General features: G+C 44.8%; 1 protein-coding gene across 1 annotated transcript in view; it reads left to right on the plus strand.

Annotated features, from left to right (window-relative positions):
- Nucleotides 1-20,882, plus strand: part of LOC130360771 (protein unc-93 homolog A-like) — a 193,126-nt gene that overhangs the window by 70,052 nt on the left and 102,192 nt on the right. Inside the window, exons 3-4 of the mRNA XM_056563340.1 lie at nucleotides 658-887; nucleotides 5,751-5,879. Of these exons, the coding sequence (XP_056419315.1) occupies nucleotides 658-887; nucleotides 5,751-5,879 (359 nt within the window). The remainder of the gene's footprint in view (nucleotides 1-657; nucleotides 888-5,750; nucleotides 5,880-20,882) is intronic.

Genomic DNA, 20,882 nt, shown 5'->3' on the forward strand with positions numbered 1-20,882 from the left:
ACAATCTGCCTGTGCTCTCCATTGCTGGGGTTTCATATGTATATATATATTTATATTTAATTATTAATTATTTATATTTAATTTATATATATTTATATTTAACTAAGTGGTTGCTTTTGTATACTATACCCCTAAGCTGCATTAATAAAAACTACAACTACAAACAAAAGCCATCATATAACAAAGTTATGGCTACATAAAACATGTTTTTAATGTGTAAAAAAAAGTATAAAAATTCATATTTAACAATTTATAAAAAATAAACGGAAAAATAAACATATTATTCAATACAATGTATGCACCCCAAAATTATTTCTATAAAACTACAACCCAATAAAGAGGTCTCATATAGCTATACATAAGAAAAATAAAATTGTTATCACTGCTGGAAAAAATTTTAATAATCCTAAAAGCTAAAATTAATTAGGCCACTAAGGGGTTAACATAGACTTAGATCACCTAAGAAATAACGAGATATCCTTGAGACATATATGTGAAAATATGCAAAAGAAAAAGTCACATTTTTAGGAGGGTTATTTCAATTTATTGCAACTGTGGAAATTACCGGTATCTTGACATCAGCGTTTAAAAAGAATGATGATGAATGTAAATAATATTACCCTAAAAAGTCATATAAATGCTTATGTTCTTTTTTAGGCCTACACTTATTATTTCCTGCATACTTGTTGGACTTGGAGGTGGACCCTTGTGGGCAAGCAAGAGCATTTACATAACAATAACTGGAACCAAATATGCAGAAGCCTGTGGCAAATTATCAAAAGATGTTGTGAACCAGTATTTTGGAATATTTTTTCTAATTTGCCAAACTTGCCGTGTTTGGGGAAATCTTATTTCTTCTTTAGTATTTAACCTAACACCAAATGCAGGTAAAATATATGCGTTACTAAAGCAGTAACATAATATTATAGCAGTCGAATGATACAGCATTATATTGACATATTTCTTTAGCCTACTTTGTGAAATCCATGTTTTAGTTTCTTTGATATTTGCACTTCCTTCCTTTTTATCAAAAAATGTATTGTAATTTTAAATGAATGCTAGTTGACAAAGGCTTTAAAGAAAACTAGAAAACTTGGTCTCACTATATTTGTAACAACCGATAAAATTTTTTTTTTTTTTGTTTTACATTATTTTCCAAGCTAATATAGTACCAGCGCATTTGGAATATTAAAATACTAAAAATTCCAATGCTGCTGCCGTTTGTTACAAAAGTGGGACCCTGCTCCCCACTTATTGTATCAAACAATGTAGAATCAAAAAAAAAAAAAAAAAAAGCAATAGCACTAAATTGGACTTGTGGTTACCCAATATTGTTTAATATAATGTATCTCTGCCTACAACTGTGTTCCCAGACACGTTACAATGATCTTACGGCACCTCTGTTTGATAAAACAACACTGGCTAAAAAGAGGACAATTCAATTATAAAAATACCTTACTGCCACTCTGAAGACGTATAGATCTGCTTGGGTACTAGTATCCTCATGTGAAGTCTTTGTTGTTCAGTATGTAGTCCAGGCTGCTGGGAGACTGCCCCGGCCGGCGGCATCTCAACCTCGCAAGCCTTCCAAAGTAGTTTGCGCTGTTAGTGACATCACTACAGGTTGGTATGCACACACACACAAAAAAACTACGCATTTCAGATATTCCAATTTCCTTAATAAGAGATGGTTCACTGTACTGTGCACATGACTTTGAATGCCTCCTTGGATGGGCTTCCTAGCCCCCTGCAGCTTTCCTGATATACATGGGTCCAGAGAGTGCGTTGGCAGCAGACTGTAGCATTTTGGAGTGCACCTCGCTGTAATTAATTACTGCTAACAGCTGAGGCTCATTTCACAGGGTAGTGTGTGCTGTTGGTTCTCTGCTCCTTTAAGAACACCCCCCCTTCCACTCCCCTTCCCCCTCCCCCGGTCTCTCTTCACCAGGATGTCTTCCGTCTTCCTGCTTCTGCTGGTGTAATACAGCTGAGCAGTCGAGGCGAAGAGGACGGGAGGTAGTAAACAGCATCAAGAAGCTCACAGCCCTTCCTCCACAGCTGCTAAATTATATGACCTCCTAACCCCCTATTGTGTATATGTGTGCAATGTGCAAATTGTGTATGAGTGGCCTGTATACTGTATTGTTAATGTTAAAACATGTACAGTGTGTTTATTTGTGACTATTTATATGTGTATGTTTATTGTTTATGTTGTATTTTCAAATTGTATTTTTATTAAGGATGCTTTCAATATGTTGAGGTATTCAAGAGGTTGTGCATTACCTCTGCATTAAAAAACGCTGCTGTGCGCCAGGCAGCATGGCTGCCAAGGTGACCGTCTGAACATGGCAGTCAGTTATCGTGCACACACTATTAAAATAGGACACATGACCAGTACTTCTCAGGTGTTAAACAGGTGCTGCAGCAGTTCTGCTACCTGGAACACACAGCGCCACTCCATACCTAGTAAAGCGGCACTGCACAACCCTTTAAAGGAAAACAGTAATCCTGGGTTACACTGTGGGTGAACAGGAGACTGACGAGAGGTCACTGACTAAAATACATACCTTAGGTCTAAGGTATGTCCCATCGAAGATCTGCTTATATCTTCTCTGAATTGCGCACTGGAAGCGGACCCGCCAGCTAAATTTGCATATTCATTGTGACTCTACATCCTAGTGACCTCAAGTTGCTGGCCATGTGAGCACATGTGCCAACTGAGCATTCACGTAACCAGCAACAATGAATATGCAAATTGAGCTGTCGGGGCCCACCTCATGCACACAATTCAGTGAAGATAGAAGAGGATATTCAAAGGGCCATATCCTAGACCTAAGGTACGTATTTTAGTCATTAACCCCTCATCAGACTCCTGTTTACCCCCAGTATAACCTAGTGTATTGGATTTAGTGTGGGTGAACAGGATGACTTTTTTCGTTCAAGGCCCATTGTTATTACGATGCACACATTAGAAAAGGATCAGCGATAAATCATACTATGGCTGATCTTGTGTAAGTATGCCCTAAAAATTATCAGCAAATGTAAATGCCATTCATATTGACATTTCCATTCACACAACCCCAGGACATCACCTGTATTAGGCCCCTTTCACACTACCGTTGTGACCCTGCAAAATCTTCCGTCATGAACTCCCATCTGAAAGTCCCTAATACGGCCTTCAAAATATCCCATTCATGTCAATGGGATGTTTTGACCATTCTGCAGCACCAGTTATGTCCCGTTATGACTTACGGCCGTTATGTTTGATGGCACAAAAGACGGTGCATGCACAAATTTTTCTCACGTCGAAAGTAACGGTGGAATAACGGCCATTAAATTTTTTAAATTGAATTCTATGGGTGACGGATGTTCACAATTGACATCCGTTAGTGCCCGTTATTATAACGTCCGCTATGATCCGTTATTTGTACTGCGCATGCTCAGAACATGGAAATAAAATAACTGACATAAAATAACGGACAATAACGGATTAAATAACAGGTGATAACTGATGGAACATGTCCGTTATTATGCCCGTTAAAATAACAGACATTGGTCATCAGTTATCATGCTTTATGTTCAGTTATTTTGTCTATTTTTTCATGACCTCTTTCAGCAGAAAAACGGCTGTCAAAATGAAGGTAGTGTGAAAGAAGCCTAATGCTGCTGGCATCTGCAAGTAAAGGTGCATGTGTAGCTGCTATGACTGCACTGTTAGGCTAGGTTCACACTATGGAATTTCCAACTGCAATTCCACTTGCAGCAGAATCTCATTGCCTTCAATTTAAAAGGGAACTCCCCTGGAAAACATTACATTTTATAAATCAACTGGTGCCAGAAAGTTAAACAGATTTGTAAATTACTTCTATAAAAAAATCTTAATGCTTCCAGTACTTATCAGCTGCTGTATGCTCAATAGAAAGGTGTGTAGTTCTTTCCAGTCTGACCAGGAGTAGGAGCACTTGACCTTTTACATATTTGGGATGAAGGATTAGTGTTACACTGTTCGCCTTGAGTTTAATCCCTTAGAGGGGTACTCTGCTGGAAAACTTTTTTTTCTTCTAATTATTATTATTATTTTTTAATCATCAACTGGTGCCAGAAAGTTAAACAGATTTGTAAATTACTTGAATAAAGTAGAAAAAGGTAATGGTGGTGGTACCTAACGGTCAAAAAAATGAAAAATATCAACCAAATCTATTATAAAAGTCCAAAATACTACATACTATAGTGGTAGTCCATGTTCATAATGAATTCCATGGGTTACGGTGGTGCCAGGACTAAAGTGTGCAGACGAAACAATTATAGTAACAAAGAAAGGGGTCCGGCAATTCACTGTCTCAACGCTAACTGCTAGGAGGCTTGGATTCTGTCCATGGGGCAGAGGTTAGTGCGGGAAGCTCAGGAGGCGATTAACCGGTTGATTTCGTGCAAAAGCACTTCGTCCGGCCTCTGGCAGAGGCCGGACGAAGTGCTTTTGCACGAAATCAACCGGTTAATCGCCTCCTGAGCTTCCCGCACTAACCTTTGCCCCATGGACGGAATCCAAGCCTCCTAGCAGTTAGCATCGAGACGGTGAGTTGCCGGACCCCTTTCTTTGTTACTATAATAGATTTGTAAATTACTACAATTTAAAATATCAATCCTTCCAGTACTTATCAGCTGCTGTATACTTCTGAGGTAGTTCTTTTCTTTTTTAATTTCTTTTCTGTCTGACCACAGTGGTCTCTGCTGACACCTCTTTCCGTGTCAGGAACTGTCCAGAGCAGGAGAGGTTTGCTATGGGGGTTTGCTTCTATTCTGGACAGTTCCTGACATAGTTCTGGACAGAGTTTTCAGACTGGAAAGAACTACACAACTTTCTCTGGAGCATACAGTAGCTGATGAGTACTGAAAGGATTAAGATTTTTAATTCTTTAACTTTCTGGCACCAGTTGATTTGAAAACATTTATTTTTAAACTTGTTTTCCACCGGAGTTCCCCTTAAAGACTAGCGTGTGAAATGCCAACCTTCAGTAAATTCATCTTCATGTGTCATAAAAAAACATCCTTAAAGTCTTTTTTTATTCTGAAAACAAATCCTGCAACTTTAGTTAAAAATTCCTGCCTGTTTTCTGCTTCTCAAAGAAAGATAGGATAAATCCATCAGCTCTCTTCTTCTCTCCCAGTATTTAAGATAGCAGCAGGGAGGTGAAGGGATTACACTGCAGTTTAGATTGTACTGACAATCTGCAAAGGCTGTAGAATCATAAGTTAGCAATTTTACAAAGCAATAATAAAGAATATATTTTCAAAGTAGTAGATAGCCTTTAAACCCAAAATAGACCACATTCATAAGGTGGTTAAAAAAATGAGAAAAAGCACTGGGGCCAGATGTTACCTCTAAGTCAACAGGAAAATATAAAATGCTCTTCTTACAATGTTTTTCTTACTTGGGGTGTGTTTTTGGGTTGTAGTTTGTTTAAAAAAAACATAGCAGATATGGCATTTTTTAGTTTGTGGTTTTCTCCTCCACAGACCTACATAGGTTTTATCCATCAGAAATCCAGGTTTGAAATTTCTGAATGAAATGATCATAGAATTATATGGTTTGTAAAGAGAAAAATGCACTAAAACATACAACACTGAACCATAAAGCACAAAAGAAAATCTTGGTTTTCTGTCTTTACTATGAAAAACATAAGGGCAAAATAGACCTTTTAGTAGATTAAATAGGTTCAGTGGATAAAATATTTGCAATCATTTTTAAGGTCTGGAAGCACCAAATCAAACTATATGTGGAGCAGGAGATTGCCCAACAGAAATGACTCAGTCTGGAAATGGTACATCTGGGCGGCCATCAAATACTGTGATCTATATTCTTCTTGGATCTTACACTGGTATGTAAATATACAGTAAAAATAATATATATTTTTATAGTTTAAAAATGTTAAATGTTTTTATGTGTTTGAAACGGTTTCTTTGAAATCTTTTCAAGAATGTTTTTAGATGAGCAAAAAAAAACTTAGACTGTAAAATAGTTTGTAAGGATGAAAAATCCCATCACCCATTCAGTTTAGCATATTACCCTGTAGTGTTGGTCCAGAAGAAGCCAAAAAAGTATGAAGTAGATGCAGCCAATTTTCCTCATTTTATGAAAAAATCCCACATTGACTCCAATCTGTCAAAATAAATCCCTGAATTAGCAACCCTTGTCAAGAATCTACAGTGGTGATCAAAAGTTTGGGCACCCCAGGTAAAAATGTGTATTAATGTGCATGAAAAAGCCAAGGAAAGATGGAAAAATCTCCAAAAGGCATTTAATTACAGATAGACATTCTCATAATATGTCAACAAACGTTAGATTTTATTTCCATCATTTACACTTTCAAAATAACAGAAAATAAAAAAAATGGCATCTGCAAAAGTTTGGGCACCCTGCAGAGTTAATATCTTGTACTGCCCCATTTGGCAAGTATCACAGCTTGCAAACACTTTTTGTAGCCAGCCAAGAGTCTTTCAATTCTTGTTTGAGGTATCTTTGCCCATTCTTCCTTACAAAAGTCTTCCAGTTCTTTGAGATTTCTGGGCTGTCTGTCACACACTGCTCTTTTAAGGTCTATCCATAGATTTTCAATTATGTTGAGGTCAGGAGATTGTGAAGGCCATGGCAAAACCTTCAGTTTACGCTTCTTGATGTAATCCCCGTGGATTTCGAGGTGTGTTTAGGATCATCATCCATGTAGAAGCCATCCTCTCTTTAACTTCAGCTTTTTCACAGTTGGCATCAAATTAGCATCCAAAATTTGCTGAAATTTTATTGAATACATTTTCCTTCTACTCATGAGATGTTCCCTGTGCCACTGGCTGCAATACAACCCCAAAGCATGATTGATCCACCCCCATGCTTAACAGTTGAACAGAGTTTCTTTTCATTAAATTCTGTTCCCCTTATTCTCCAAACATACCTTTGCTCATTCCGGCCAAAAAGTTCAATTTTAACCTCATCGGTCCACAGAACTTGTTTCCAAAATGCATCAGGCTTGTCTATTTGCTGATTTTTGTGATGAGGACATAGAAGAAGTTTTCTTCTGATGACAGCATGGAGGTCCTGGCAGCATGAGGAGACCATATAGTGACTGAATGACACAGCGTGGAGGTGTTGGCAGCATGAGGAGACCATATAGTGGTTGAATGACACAGCTTGGATGAGGCTAAATGCATAAGTAGACCATATAGTGGCTGAATGACACAGCGTGGAGGTGTTGGCAGCATGAGGAGACCATATAGTGGCTGAATGACACAGAGTGGAGGTGTTGGTAGCTTGATGAGACCATATAGTGGCAGAATGATACAGCGTGGAGGTGTTGGCAGCATAAGGATACCATATAGTGGCTAAATGACGCAGCATAGAGGTGTTGGCAGCATGAGGAGACCATATAGTGGCTGGATGACACAGCTTGTATGAGGCTGAAGCATGAGGAGACCATATAGTGTCTGAATGGCACAGCCTTGAGTTGGCGGCACATGAGGAGACAATAGGTCCTCACAATCTCTAATAATAAAAGATGAATTTTGAAATTGCAATTGAAGATGTATTGTACTTAGTGCTACCATAAACATATATAGGTAATGCCCTAGGCTCAGCAGCATCACTAAACCATGTAGTTGCTATATGACACATACAGGAGTAGGCAGCAGCATTAGTACACAAGAGGGATTCACAACCCCTAACATTAAAAGGTTAACATTGAAATCTCTATTGAAGATGCATGTTAGCTAGTGCTACCATCTAAAATTTTAAGACCCAAACCCAGAAGCATCAGTAAGCCAAGTAATTCCTGAAAGACACAGGAGCAGTCAGGCGCAGACATCAGCAGTAAACCCGAGGGTTTCTTAACCCCTTACATTGAAAGATCAATCTTGAAATCTCGATTAAGCATTTATGTTAGCTAGTGCTACCATAACATATATTGAGTTAATATCCCAGTCCCAGCAGCATCAGAAAACGATATATTGGCTGAATGACACAGCCTGGAGGTGGGGAAAGCATAAGGAGCCCATATAGTGTCTGAATGGTACAGCCTAAAGGTGGCTGAAGCATGAGGAGACCATTAAAATACAAAAATTTTAAATAGAAATCGATTTTGAAATTGAAATTGAGGATTTTGAAATGGAACTTTTAACTCCCAAGTTTTAGTGGGCGGGGCCCCGGCATGTGAGTACAAAGGACCTAATCTAACATGGAGTCCCATGTCCAGGTTAACCCCCCCCCAAAGGACAAGGGGGCACTCCCTCCGTCTGGAGAAGAAAAAGTTTAGTCTCAAGGGGAGACACGCCTTCTTTACCGTGAGGACTGTGAATTTATGGAACGGTCTACCTCAGGAACTGGTCACAGCAGGAACAATTAACAGCTTTAAAACAGGATTAGATACATTCATGGAACAAAATAACATCAATGCTTATGAAGAAATATAAAATCCCATCCCTTCCCCAATATCGCGCCACACCCCTACCCCTTAATTCCCTGGTTGAACTTGATGGACATATGTCTTTTTTCGACCGTACTAACTATGTAACTATGTAACTATGTCAGCACAATGACAGAGCCTGGAGGTGGCATCAGTAGGAGGAGACCATACAGTGTCTGAATGGCACAGCCTGGAGTTGGCTGAAGCATGAGGAGACCTTCAAAGGCTTGGCAAAAATTGTCATAATACCACCTGACTTTCAAATCAATAAAATGATAGATACGTTCTCTGAAGAAAAGGATACCTCATTAGATGACAATATGAGTATTGTGTGTTCCAGTGACCTTAGCCCATCGGAGGAACAGGAAAACATGATACAACTTAATTCTGCAACTGAAGAACCACAACAAAGAAGGAATGACTTAAAGCCTACGGGAACTGAGGAACTTCAAAATGGTAAATCTACCACCTTGGATAGTCAGTCAATTCCAACAGCCGGTGGTCGGTATCCACAGTTCCCTGTTTCTGCTAGTCCTTGGCAATATGCATTTTATTACTGGTCTGGTGTCAGCAGCATCAGGAGTCCTGAAAGTGACCCGGTGACAGTTTGGTGCGGTGGGTGGCAATACCAGTACCCGATGATGAAGGTGGCTGGAATGTTTGTAACTAGGGAGCAGTGCCTTAAATCTGTTTGGCACTATCCATATTTGTGCAGTGTTGGTGTAGCACCATGGTCAATCTACTATGATGCATCTAGCATTGGTGGGTAGAAATCCTGGCTGATCCATGCCTGATTTATCTTCACAATGGTCAGTCTCTCCACATTTTTCGTGGACAAACGAGTTCTCCTTGGGGTGACTATGCCCCCTGTCGCACTAAACACCGCTCTGATGCCACACTACTGACCAGGCAGGACAGCTTTTCGAGGGCAAACTCTGCAAGTTGCAGCCACAAATCAAATTTGGCTGCCCAGAAGTCCAGCAGATCTATGCCACCACCTGCTGGTTTAGGTCCTGCTCCAGTTATACCTGCTGCTGATGAGTTGCTTCACTATGCAGGTGAAGAAAGGTACTCATCAGCGACTGTAGACTCCGGCTGCTGCTGATGGAGCTGGTACTGCTCTTGCCACCCCACCCCTCCCCAGCAGCCATGGCAGTGAAAGGTGAGGGCCCCCCGAGTAAGACCTGCTAGTGGATGGACGATAGCACCGATAGGCATCAGCCAACTGACTACGTAGGATCTCTCTGTAGTAGGTCAGTTTGTCCTTCCTCTCAGTGGGTGTAAAAAAGGCACCCATTTTGTGCCGGTAGCGAGGGTCCAATAAGGTGGAGACCCAGAAGTCATCTGCCGCCGTCTCCAGGAACCCCTGTTCCGCTACCTCCCGAAGAGGTAGGCTGCTGCGAAGCAGGTGGTCTCCCCCGGGCACATTTGGCTCCAGAATTTCCACTTCTGCCACCACGCTGACTGCCAACCATGCTACCGCCTTGCTGGCTCAGCTGCTGCCACACAGGCAACCTGCAACTCTCTTCTCCTGATGATGATGAAGCCCCTTCTGCACCCGGCTCCCAATTGCGATCGGCTTTATCATCATCGAGTTGTGTCTGCACATCACTGATGTCCTCCTCAGGTTCCTCAACAGTGTCTGCTTCAGGACCCTGAACCCTGGCAACCCCACCTCCCATGTCCCTCTCCTCATCACTACTTGCCCGCCTAGTGGAGGAAGCGGCACGTGTCTCCTCCCCTTCTTGGCTGGGCAGTAGCTGCTGACTGTCCTCTATTAGATCATCCTCAGTGAATAGTGGAGCTGAACCCACAGCATAAGATACTTCTGTAGGGGAGGGAACAGCATAGGACAGAGGCAATGGGAGGACAGGGACTGCTCCCGGGTCATGCCAACTGAGGATTGTGTCTGAGGAACCCAACGACTGTTGACTGGGGGGTGACACTTGTCAACCTGTTGACTGGGGATGTCACTTGTGATGAAGTGGATGACCGTGTTAACCAATTGACGACGGCAGATGGGTTGCTGGTCGAGACACGACCGCTAGCTGATAACGGGAGCTCAGGCCTCTCACTGCGACTCCTGCTGCCACACGTTCCTAGTCTGCTGCGACCTCTGCCTGAAAGATTTAGGCCTCTGCCACTCCTCTGTGCACGTCCTGGCACTTCTCTGCCTGACATACTTAGTGCGTATATGAGGGTATTACAGTACGCTACACTACTCTTAAAACAGTATTTGCCTAGTACAGCAGCAGGTGATTACTTTTGGCTGTCCTTTCACAGAATGTAGACCCTTGACAGATTAACAGGTACAAAATAATACACTACTTAGATGTATGTATGCGGTCTGCACTTAGGGCAGAAAAATGCGCTACAATGAGCCTAAAAACTCAGTATTTTTGTAAAACACCAGCTGGTGAGTACTATTGCTTGGATTTTCACAGTATGTAGGCCCTTGACAGATTAACAGGTACAAAATGGTACACTACTTAGATGTACGTATGCAGTATGCACTGATAAGGGCAGAAAAATGTGCTACAATATGCATTAAAAGCTCTGTATTTTTGTAAAACACTAGCCGGTGAGTACTAGTGCTTGGACTTTCACAGTATGCAGGCCCTTGACAGATTAAAGGGGTACTACCATGCTGACAATTTATCCCCTATCTAAAGGATAGGGGATAAGTTGCCTAATCTCACGGGGTCCCGTCGCTGGGGACCCCCACAATCTCGCACGCAGCACCCCACTCTCATCAGGCCCCGGAGCGAACATCCGCTCCGGGTCTGATGACGAGGCTGGTGATCGTGACGTCACAGCTCCGCCCCCCTGTGACGTCACGCTCTGCCCCTCAATGCAAGTCCATGGCAGGGGGCGAGACTGCTGTACTGTACACAGTATGTAGGCCCTTGACAGAATAACTGGTACAAAATTGGAGACTACTTAGATGTACGTATTTGGAATGCACTGATGAGGGCAGAAAAATGTGCTACAATACGCATTAAAAACACCAGCTGGTGAGTACTGTTGCTTGGACGTTCACAGTATGTGGTATGCACGTATGAGGGCAAAATAATGCGCTACAGTACACTTGGAAAACGTATTTTCATTAAACAACAGCCAGTGATTAGTTTTGCCAGGCCTTTCACTGTATGTAGGCTTGTTACAGATTAACAGGTACAAAAAAGTGCACTACTTAGATGTAGGCATGTGGTATGCACGTATGAGGGCAAAAAAATGCGTTACAGTCCGCTGACAAAACTTATTTTTGCACATCCGTAGGACACAACAGTGCAGCACCACAAAAAAAAATTGCACTCTGTCAGAGTATTAAGAATGGTGTGAGCTGCTGGTTATTATACCGTCTACAGACTATTATAAGCAGCAGATGATTTCTTGTGGAAAAAATACACAGAATTGTGCTGAAAAATCATTCCTGCCTTCTGTGATAAGGTTCATGAAGTTAAGGCAGCTTGTTGATATGTATGAGGCAACTAAAAGCTATCTGCCCCTCTCTGATAAAATGCTGAATAAAGTGACTGGGGGGTTTATGGCTAGCGTAAAAATCCTTCTCAGTGACAACAAGCAAAGCACTGCACTGCTCTCTGTCCACAACGCTGATGTGACTAGCAGTTGGAAGTGGAACGCTGCACTATGATCAGTTCAGTGTGTCTGTGTAACACACAGAGACACGCAGTCCGTCGTCTCTCTCTCTGCAGTGAATGGCATGAAATGAGCAGCCGCAAAATGGCTGCCGATTATATATGGCTGTGATATCACAGGGGTCAATGAATGCTGATAGGCTGCATCCTGCATGGGATTCAGGGTCATCCCGCCTTCCTCCCTTCCCGCCTTGCCTTCATGCCTTCCCAGCATCCCCTGCCCCATGTACTTACATGTGGATCCGCCATTTTAGGTGTCGTAGAGCCTGGAACGCTGTAAAATGGAGTTTAATGAAGCGATTTGTGCGATGGAATCGCGGCGATATTCGCATTTGTTGCAAATCAAATAAATCCTGAAATACGTAACAAATTCGGGTTCGTTTGCTTCGATTCGCTCATCTCTACTTATAATATTATTGTTCTCTAGAAATGCATATTTTGAACTCTTCTATTGAGTTTACCATATAGGGCTCTGCGCTGGACTGTTCTGTTAATCGCACCCCTCTGGATTTCTGACTATTACCTCCTGCTTCTGCAAGGTGTGTGTTCCACTCCTGCCGTGCTATTTCATTAACCATCCTGTGCCATTTCATCACCCCCTTCTACCATTTTATCACCCCCTTGTACCATTTCAGTCCTGGGTAGATTTGAGTGGGCCGAGCCCCCGAACCCGGATTTCATCTGAACTTCGGGGGGTTCTCGGCTTGCAGTACTCTCTAACATTGCCAGATTCGGCTAAGCTCATGCTTTGACCCCTTGTTGGTATGAGCGCTATGCATTCAGCCCAGCCAGGAGTTCGGGCTACAATATTAAAAAATAACTTTTGACATGTCAATAAGACATGTCAAAAGTTGTTGGACACAGCGGATCTCGCTGCGATCGTTAATGGTAGCTGGGGAAGCAGGCGGCATTGTGCTTCGCTCCCCAGCAATGCTGCCTGCTTCTCCGGCCTGTCATTAATGATTGCAGCAGGTCTCAGGATTGAGATCTGATACAAATAAAACAGCTTTTGACATGTCAGATTGACATGTCAAAAGTTGTTTCTTGCTGGGCTGAGCACTATGCACCAAGCAATGAAAGGGGTAATTAGTGTTACTGAGCGTACTGTATACAGAAGAAAATTGTTTGGTCTTCTTCTGTAGCGCCATCTCTATTGATGACATCATAAGAGGTGGAGCTACAGAAGAGCCCCAGACAAAGAAGGTTGATAAGTATGGGGTCTGTTCACATTGTGCATTTTAGGTCACTCATCTCTAGTCCTGGGTATAAATAGTTCATGGGAGAGATACTGTACACAATATTCCATGCTATTTCTTCTGAGCAAAGTTCTGATCAAAGGCAAACTTTGTCTGGTTCCCATTGGCCGAACATGGTAACGTGGTGCTGTTTCCATGTGAGAATATGAGAAGGAAGGAGAAACACTTAACCTAAGAGTAGCCCAGAATACCTTGCAATTAGGAGGAAGGATCACATGACCTCTGGTTACCTAATTGCCTGGAAAGAAGTTGTAAGGATTAGCTGACCACAGGAAAGCCAAGAATGCCATACAGCTCTTACAGCTCAATGGGAAGATTTATCAAAACCTGTCCAGAGGAAAAGTTGCCCAGTTGCCCATGGCAACCAATCAGATCGCTTCTTTCATTTTTAACAAGGCCTCTGCAAAATGAAAGAAGCGATCTGATTGGTTGCTATGGGCAACTCAGCAACTTTCCTTTGCACAGGTTTTGATAAATCTCCCTCAATGAGTAGTCAGTAGGGGGTAGGTAAAAGTCATCAGAAAGGTCTATGCATGCAGTTGCAGAGGCCATTTTATGGAGGGTAGCTGTAAGGAAACACTCCATTTCTACAATATTCCAAACATAAGCATTAGAGATGAGCGAATCAAAGTTGACAAACCCGAATTCGTTACGAATTTCATGAAAAATTTGATTCGCAACGAATGAGAATATCGCCGCGATTCGATCGCGCAAATTGCTTCATTAAACTCCATTTTACAGCGTTCCAGGCTATTGGAGACCTAAGATGGTGGATCCACATGTGAGAAAATGGGGCAGGGGATTATGGGAGGGCGGGAAACAGCGGCAGGAATGAAGGTAGGGGGGCTGACCCTGAATAACATGTGAGATGCAGCCTATCAGTGTTCACTAACCCCTGTGATGTCACAGCCCCTATATAATCGGCGGCCATCTTGCCTCTCTTCATTTCATCTATGCACTCAGATAGAGAGGACGGGCCTGCGTGTGTGTGAATAGCTCATACTACAGCGTTACACTGCAACTGCTAGTCACATCAGCATTAGGGAAAGGCAGGAGTGCAGAGTGCTGTGCTGTTACACTGAGAAGGATCATTGATAGCTAAACCTCCTATTCACGTTATTGAGCATTGCAGCAGAGAGGGGCAGATAGCTGTCAGCTGCCTCATACAGATCTCCAAGCTGCCTGAACTTTCTGAAGCATCTTATCTCCTCATTTTTCAGCCCAATTGAGTTTATTTTTTTTGCTCCACAAATCTTCTGCTGCTCAGAATTGTGTGACAGAGTGCAATTTAGGGTTTAATCCCTGGATTTTTTTTTTGTGGTGCTGCACTGTTGGGTCCTGCTGCTGTTCATAAATACGTGATTGTTCAGTGGACTGTAGTACATTTGTACCATTTTGTACCTGTTAATCTGTCAAGGGGCTACATACTGTGCAAGTCCAAACAATAGTATTCACCGGCTGTTTTTTTTTTTTATAGTTTTTTCTGCGTTACACATATTACTGCCCTCATCAGTGCATACCGCATACGTACATCCAAGTATTGTACCATTTAGTACCTGTTAAGCTGTCAAGGTGCTCCATACCGTCAAAGTCCAAACAATAGCATTCACCGACTGGTGTTTTACAAAAATACAGATTATTTTCTGCGTATAGTTAGGCATATTCCTGCCCTCATCAGTGCATACCACATAGGTACATCCAGTATTGTACCATTTAGTACCTGTTAATCTGTCAAAGTGCTCCAAACCGTCAAAGTCCAAACAATAGTATTCACCGGCTGGTGTTTTACAAAAATACAGAGTTTTTTCTGCAAGTAGTTAGGCATATTACTGCCCTCATCAGTGCATACCGCATAGGTAAATCCAAGTATTGTACCATTTAGTACCTATTAAGCTGTCGAGGTACTCCATACCGTCAAAGTCCAAACAATAGTATTCACCGGCTGGTGTTTTACAAAAATACAGATTTTTTTTCTGCGTATAGTTAGGCATATTGTTGCCCTCATCAGTGCATACTGCATAGGTACATCCAAGTATTGTACCATTTACTACCTGTTAATCTGTCAATGTGCTCCAAACCGTCAAAGTCCAAACAATAGTATTCACCGGCTGGTGTTTTACAAAAATACAGAGTTTTTTCTGCGTATAGTTACGCATATTACTGCCCTCATCAGTGCATACCGTATAGGTACATCCAGGTATTGTACCATTTAGTACCTGTTAATCTGTCAAGGGCCTACATACTGTGAAAGGACAGCCGTAAGTAATCACCTGCTGCTGTTCTAGACAAATACTGTTTAAAGAGTAGTGTAGCCTATTGTAATACCCTCTAAGTATGTCAGGCAGAGAAGTGCCAGGATGTGCACAGAGGAGTGACAGAGGGCTAAATACTTCAGGCAGAGTTGGCAGCAGACTTGGGGCGAGTGGCAGCAGGAGTCGCAGCGAGAGGCCTGAGCTCCCGTTATCAGCCAGCGGTCATGTCTCCACCAGCAACCCATCTGCCGTCGTCGATTGGTTAACACGCTCTTCCACATCATCACAAGTGACATCTGATACCCCCAGTCAACAGTCGGTGGGTTCCTCAGACACAACCCTCAGTTGGCATGGCCCGGGAGCAGTCCCTGTCCTCCCATTGCCTTTGTCCTACGCTGTTCCCTCTCCTAAAGAAGTATCTTATGCTGTGGGTTCAGCTCCATTATTTACTGAGGACGATCTAATAGAGGACAGTCAGCAGCTACTGGACAGCCAAGAAGGGGAGGAGACATGCACCGCTTGCTCCCCCAGGCGGCCAAGTAGTGATGCGGAGAGTGACGTGGGTGGCGGGAGGTAGTGGAACAGGAGTTCCTGGAGATGGCGCCAGTTGCAGTCAATTAGTGCGGACTGCGGGTGGGTAAATCAGCTACTCGGCGATGTGTAAGTTTTACATAAGGCATCCGGAGGAGGTTCACGTAGCCACATGCTAAGATCTGTCGACAGAAGGTGAAGCGTGGCCAGGGTCCCAATGTCGGCACCACGGCCCTGCATCAACACATGCTTCGCCACCATAAAGTGGCCTGGGAGAACCGTGGCTCCGATGTAGTGGTCCAGCCTGCTGCATCACCCAGTGGCCATTCGCTCCCTCCTTTATCCAGCCAAGGCTCCACCACCTCAGCTGAAGGGAGCTGTGTGTCAAACCCTCCTTCTGTCGCTCCTGCCTCTCCCGCTTTTAGTCAGCCATTCCGCCAACAATCCATCGGCGAAGCCATGTCCAAGAGACAACAGAATGCACCCACTCATCCAACAGAGCAGAAGTTGAATGTGCTCCTGTCCAAGTTGCTGGTGTTGCAGTCCCTCCCTTTTCAAGTGGTGGACTCTGCACCTTTCAGAGAATTGATGGCTTGTGCCGAGCCGAGGTGGAGAGTCCCAAGCCGTCATTTCTTTGCGAAGAAGGCAGTACATGCCCTGCATAAGTTTGTACAAGAGAAGGTGGGCCAATCCTTGAGCCTGTCGGTGTGTTCAAAAGTGCACGGCAGCGCCGACGTGTGGAGCTGTAATTACGGGCAGGGACAATACTTGTCTTTTACGGCCCACTGGGTAAATGTAGTTCCTGCACAGCCACAACAGCAACTTGGACAGGTCACACTGCTTCCTCCTCCAAGCTCTCGCTCCCAGGCAGTTGGTCCTGTTACAGTGTGCGACGCCGCCTCCTCATCCTCCACCGTGTCCTCGGCCTCGGCCTGCTTGTGAAGCACTTCCTCAAGTCTTCACCCCATTTGCAAAACATCCTGAAAATGGCAAGGAAACTGTGCATGCACTTCAGCCACTCGTACACTGCCAAGCACACCTTCCTTGAGCTGCAGCGTCAGAACGGTATCCCACAACATAGTCTTATTTGTGACGTTGCCACATGTTGGAATTCCACCCTCCATATGTTGGACAGACTATACGAACAAAGAAAAGCCATCACCGATTTCTTCATGATCCAAGCAGATAGGAGCACTCCCCTGTGTAACTTCAATGTGAACCAGTGGCAGCTCATACGTGACACCTGCCGTTTGCTGAGGCCCTTTGAGGAAGCCACATTATTTGTGAGTCGCCTGGATTACACCATGAACGACGTAATTCCACTCCTACATTTCTGACAACAAATGATTGAAACCATGGCTGGTCAGGGCAATGGAGACGTTGTGCCTACATCTCAAGGCTACATGAGCCCTGTGGGGGCTGAACTAGAGGAGGAGGATGATGAGGGGCAGAGCGGAGCACAGTTTAGGTTGGATGAGATGGCCGGTGTTTCTAGTCATCAGACAGGAGAGGAGGAGCAGGAGCAGCCAGAGGAGCTGGAGGGTTATGAGGAAGGTGAGACAGAGGACCCAGACACACCGTGGCAGTATACAGTGGAGATGGAGGCAGGTAGTCCCTCCGAGTCACTGGCGCAAATGGCACGATGCATGCTCAGTTGCTTGCGTAGTGACTCCCGAATTGTCAAAATTCGTCAGCGGGATGACTTCTGGATCTCCACCTTATTAGACCCTCGCTACCGTCCCAAAATGGGGGCCTTTTTTACACCCACTGAGAGGGAGGACAAACTGACCTACTACAGAGAGCTTCTACATAGTCAGTTGGCTGATGCATATCGGCTACATGGTCCATCCACTCGCAGGTCTGACTCGGGGGGCACTCTGCACTTACCTTCCACTACGCGGATCGCATCCCCGCCGGCAGTGACAGTGCAGCGCTCCCGGTCAGCGGGTCTGACCGGGGCGCTGCAGAGAGGAGAGCGCCGCGAGCGCTCCGGGGAGGAGCAGGGACCCGGAGCATTCGGCGTAACAATGCCTCAGAGTAGATTGACCATGCTGCTACACCAACATTTCCCAATTATGGTTGGTTATGAAACCCTCTTGGATTATCAATTACGGTTATGAAACCCTCTTTGGTACTGCCATTGCCTGCTCCTGGCTCATCCTGTGTCTTTCAGGAACTATCTGCCTCACTGATGCTTCTGGCCTTGGGCCTTTAATTTTTGGATGTTTAGCAGTAGCTAAATATATGCTTCATGCAAATGTCAACATTGATCTCTAAATGTAAGGGGTTATGAAACCCTCTTGGGTAGTGCGAATGCCTGCTCCTGACACATCCTGTGTCTTTCAGGAACTACTTGCCTTGTCACGATTCGGCTGGCAGGTGGTGGATCCTCTGTGCCAGAGAGGGATTGGCGTGGACCGTGCTGGTGGACCGGTTCTAAGTTGCTACTGGTATTCACCAAAGCCCGCCGCAAAGCGGGATGGTCTTGCAGCGGCGGTAGCAACCAGGTCGTATCCACCAGCAACGGCTCAACCTCTCTGACTGCTGAAGATAGGCGCGGTACAAGGGAGTAGACAAGAGCAAGGTCGGACGTAGCAGAAGGTCGGGGCAGGCAGCAAGGATCGTAGTCAGGGGCAACGGCAGGAGGTCTGGAACACAGGCTAGGAACACACAGGGAAACGCTTTCACTGGCACAATGGCAACAAGATCCGGCGAGGGAGTGCAGGGGAAGTGAGGTATAAAAAGGGAGTGCACAGGTGAACACACTAATTAAGCTAACTGCGCCAATCAGTGGCGCAGTGGCCCTTTAAATTGCAGAGACCCGGCGCGCGCGCGCCCTAGGGAGCGGGGCCGCGCGCGCCGGGACAAGACCGACGGAGAGCGAGTCAGGTACGGGAGCCGGGATGCGCATCGCGAGCGGGCGCCTCCCGCATCGCGAATCGCATCCCGGCTGGGAGAGGTATCGCAGCGCACCCGGTCAGCAGGTCTGACCGGGGCGCTGCAATTGCGAGGATGTTGCGAGCGCTCCGGGGAGGAGCGGGGACCCGGAGCGCTCGGCGTAACAGTACCCCCCCCCCCCTTGGGTCTCCCCCTCTTCTTGGAGCCTGAGAACCTGAGGACAAGACTTTTGTCTGGGATGTTGTCCTCAGGTTCCCAGGATCTCTCTTCTGGACCACAGCCTTCCCAATCCACCAAGAAATTTTTTTTTTCCTCTGACCGTCTTGGAGGCCAGAATCTCCTTCACGGAGAAGACGTCAGAAGAACCGGAAACAGGAGTGGGAGAAACAAGTTTGGGAGAAAAGCGGTTAATGATGAGTGGTTTAAGGAGAGAGACATGGAAGGCATTGGGAATACGGAGAGAAGGAGGAAGAAGGAGTTTGTAAGAGACAGGATTAATCTGGCACAAGACTTTGAAAGGACCAAGATAGCGTGGTCCCAGTTTGTAACTGGGGACACGAAAGCGGACATATTTAGCGGAGAGCCATACCTTGTCTCCGGGAGCAAAAATGGGGGGAGTTCTTCTTTTCTTATCGGCAAACCTTTTCATGCGGGATGAAGCCTGTAAAAGAGAATTTTGGGTCTCTTTCCATATGGTGGAAAGATCACGAGTCACTTCATCCACAGCGGGCAAACCAGAGGGCAAGGGAGTAGGGAGGGGGGGAAGAGGGTGACGGCCGTACACCACGAAAAATGGGGACTTAGCAGAAGATTCTGAGACTCTGAAGTTGTATGAGAATTCGGCCCATGGTAGAAGATCTGCCCAGTCATGCTGGCGGGAGGAAACAAAATGCCGTAAATAGTCACCCAGGACCTGGTTAATTCTTTCTACTTGCCAATTGGATTGGGGATGATAAGAAGAAGAGAAGTTTAATTTAATCTTGAGCTGTTTACAGAGGGCCCTCCAGAATTTAGACATGAATTGGACGCCTCTATCCGAGACGATCTGCGTGGGCAAACCGTGAAGAAGAAAAATGTGTACAAAAAATTGTTTTGCCAACTGAGGCGCTGAAGGAAGACCAGGAAGAGGAATAAAATGTGCCATCTTGGAAAATCGATCAACGACCACCCAAACAACAGTGTTGCCACGGGATGGGGGTAAGTCTGTAATAAAGTCCATACCAATCAGTGACCAAGGCTGTTCGGGGACAGGCAGAGGATGAAGGAGACCAGCAGGTTTCTGGCGAGGAGTCTTATCCCGGGCACAGACAGTACAGGCCCGCACAAAATCAACAACATCCGTCTCCAGAGTCGGCCACCAATAGAAACGAGAGATGAGTTGCAAGGATTTTTTGATGCCCGCATGGCCTGCGAGGTGGGAGGAGTGTCCCCATTTGAGAATCCCGAGATGTTGGCGTGGAGAAACGAAGGTCTTCCCTGGAGGAGTTTGCCTGATGGAGGCTGGAGAAGTGGAGATCAGACAGTCAGGAGGAATGATGTGTTGCGGAGAGACCTCTACTTCCGAGGCATCCGAGGAACGAGAGAGGGCATCGGCCCTAAAGTTCTTGTTGGCAGGGCGAAAGTGAATTTCAAAGTTAAAACGGGCAAAGAACAACGACCACCTGGCCTGGCGAGGGTTCAGCCGTTGGGCAGACTGGAGATAGGAGAGATTCTTGTGATCGGTGTATATGATAACAGGAAATTTTGATCCCTCCAGCAGATGCCTCCATTCCTCAAGCGCCAATTTAATGGCCAGTAATTCTCGATCCCCGATGGAGTAGTTTCTCTCCGCCGGAG

The sequence above is a fragment of the Hyla sarda genome, chromosome 3, assembly GCF_029499605.1.
Source record: "Hyla sarda isolate aHylSar1 chromosome 3, aHylSar1.hap1, whole genome shotgun sequence".
Taxonomy (NCBI): Eukaryota; Metazoa; Chordata; class Amphibia; order Anura; family Hylidae; genus Hyla; species Hyla sarda.